At 66.7% G+C, this 1,618-nt stretch overlaps 1 protein-coding gene across 1 annotated transcript in view; it reads right to left on the bottom strand.

Annotated features, from left to right (window-relative positions):
* Positions 1 to 467: 467 nt before the first annotated feature.
* Positions 468 to 1,618, bottom strand: part of MNEG_11308 (hypothetical protein) — a gene marked incomplete at both ends in the record, with an annotated part of 2,837 nt that continues 1,686 nt past the window's right edge. Inside the window, 3 exons of the mRNA XM_014040221.1 lie at positions 468 to 471; positions 926 to 1,077; positions 1,377 to 1,499. Of these exons, the coding sequence (XP_013895675.1) occupies positions 468 to 471; positions 926 to 1,077; positions 1,377 to 1,499 (279 nt within the window). The remainder of the gene's footprint in view (positions 472 to 925; positions 1,078 to 1,376; positions 1,500 to 1,618) is intronic.

Genomic DNA, 1,618 nt, shown 5'->3' with positions numbered 1-1,618 from the left:
GGGGGGGGGAGGCACACCCTTGCCGCTGTGCAGGGTGCAGCAGGGCGTCCCTCTGTGGGTGAGCGTTGTGTGTGTGTGTGTGTGTGCGCGCGCGCGGGTGCGTGCGCACGGGCACATGTTGCAGAGCGTGTGTGTGAAGGCAAGGGCACCTCAGCACCCAAGCACCATACTGTGCCACTTGCAGGGCGCTTGGAGGCCTGATGACTCAGTGCGGGTGGGCAGACCAATTCCCTGCAGCGCGACCCCGTGCCTCCGCTCTCACCCCCGTCTCCGAGACGGGAGCTCACCTCCTGAATAAGTGGCTGTACGCGTTGCAGCGTAAAGGTGGGCCCCTCCCCGCCAGAAATGATCGCCCAGGCCGCCTCGTAGCGCAGGGTGCAGCTGTAGAATGCGTCCCCCTCTTCATCAGCCGCCTCGATGCCCTTCAGATAGTAGCTGCAGTGGGGTTCAAGGTTTGAGGCTTGGGGTTAGCTGGCTGGGAGGATGTGCGAGAATGTTGTGGGTCGGCTCGCTGCAGGTGCCCACGGCTGATGTATTTGGGGCCGGCGTGTTGTCAGGTGCGGCAGCTTTCGGGCTCAAGGTGGTGGTGGATCGTGGGATGTAGGTTTGTCGGCAGGGCGGGGGGCGGGTGGGTTAGGATGCGAGGGATGGGGATCCGTGCGAGGCGGGAGAGAAACAGCCAGTGAGTGAGGCACCAAGGGGAAAGGGAGTGCGGACGTCGAAGGGACAGCAAGCTTGCAGGAGTTGGGCTGGGGCCGCCTGAGCGAGCGGCGCGGCCATGCAGGCCGCAAGCCTTTGCCATCATGGGGCGCGACTCAGGGCCCCTTTGCGATGCCCTAGGCAGCCACCTCTTCTGGTTTCACCAGCCTTGTGCGCCACAGAAAGCAACGCCTCGCACCAGCACGCCCCCGCGTGCCCCGCCCACCTGAGCGCGAGCCGCGCGTTGACCTGGTTGAAGCAGGGCGTGCCCGCGCGCCAGTAGCCGTCCGCCTTGTGGGGCAGCGCCTTGACCATCTTGAACCCGGCCTGGCGCTGCGCATCAAGCAGCGCCTCGCGCGCCGCCTGGCTCTTGCTTGCCTGCAGCGGCCGCGCGGCGCAGCCGGGGGTCTGTGGTGTCTTGCGGCTAGTGGCTGCATCCCGATTGTGACCCAGGTGTGAGAGGCCGGCACACACGCACTGCTGTCGTGCCGCTCGGCGCGTGCACTAATCAGGCCAAAAACCACGCCCCTCCCAACCTCAAACCCGAGGCTGTTCCAGTCTCCCCAGCCGCCTCAGGCAGGATGTGTACCCTGGAAGGGACACAGTCAGCAATCTCATCAGCAACCCTCCCAAATCTCCTCCCCTGCCCCACGGCGGGTGTCGAGCCCCGCCCTCACCTGCGGCATCATGAGGACCAGCAGCTTGTACAGCAGGTTGAGCACCACCCAGTGCAGCTCGTTGGGGGTCAGGCTCACGGCAAAACCCTCCAGCTCAGGAGCCAACCCGCGACGGTTCTCGTCCTGCCAGGGGGGGGGGTTAGGGCAGGAGGGGGGCGGCTTTGTGTGGGTGTAGATCGCGCGGGGGGGCGAGGAGGTGGAGCGGCGCGCCGGCGCTGCGAGAGGGGCGGGCGCCGCGGCGG

The sequence above is a fragment of the Monoraphidium neglectum genome, assembly GCF_000611645.1.
Source record: "Monoraphidium neglectum strain SAG 48.87 unplaced genomic scaffold scaffold02684, whole genome shotgun sequence".
NCBI classification, from domain to species: Eukaryota; Viridiplantae; Chlorophyta; class Chlorophyceae; order Sphaeropleales; family Selenastraceae; genus Monoraphidium; species Monoraphidium neglectum.
Note: the sequence above shows the minus strand (reverse complement) of the source record. Positions and strands in the feature narration are given on the sequence as shown.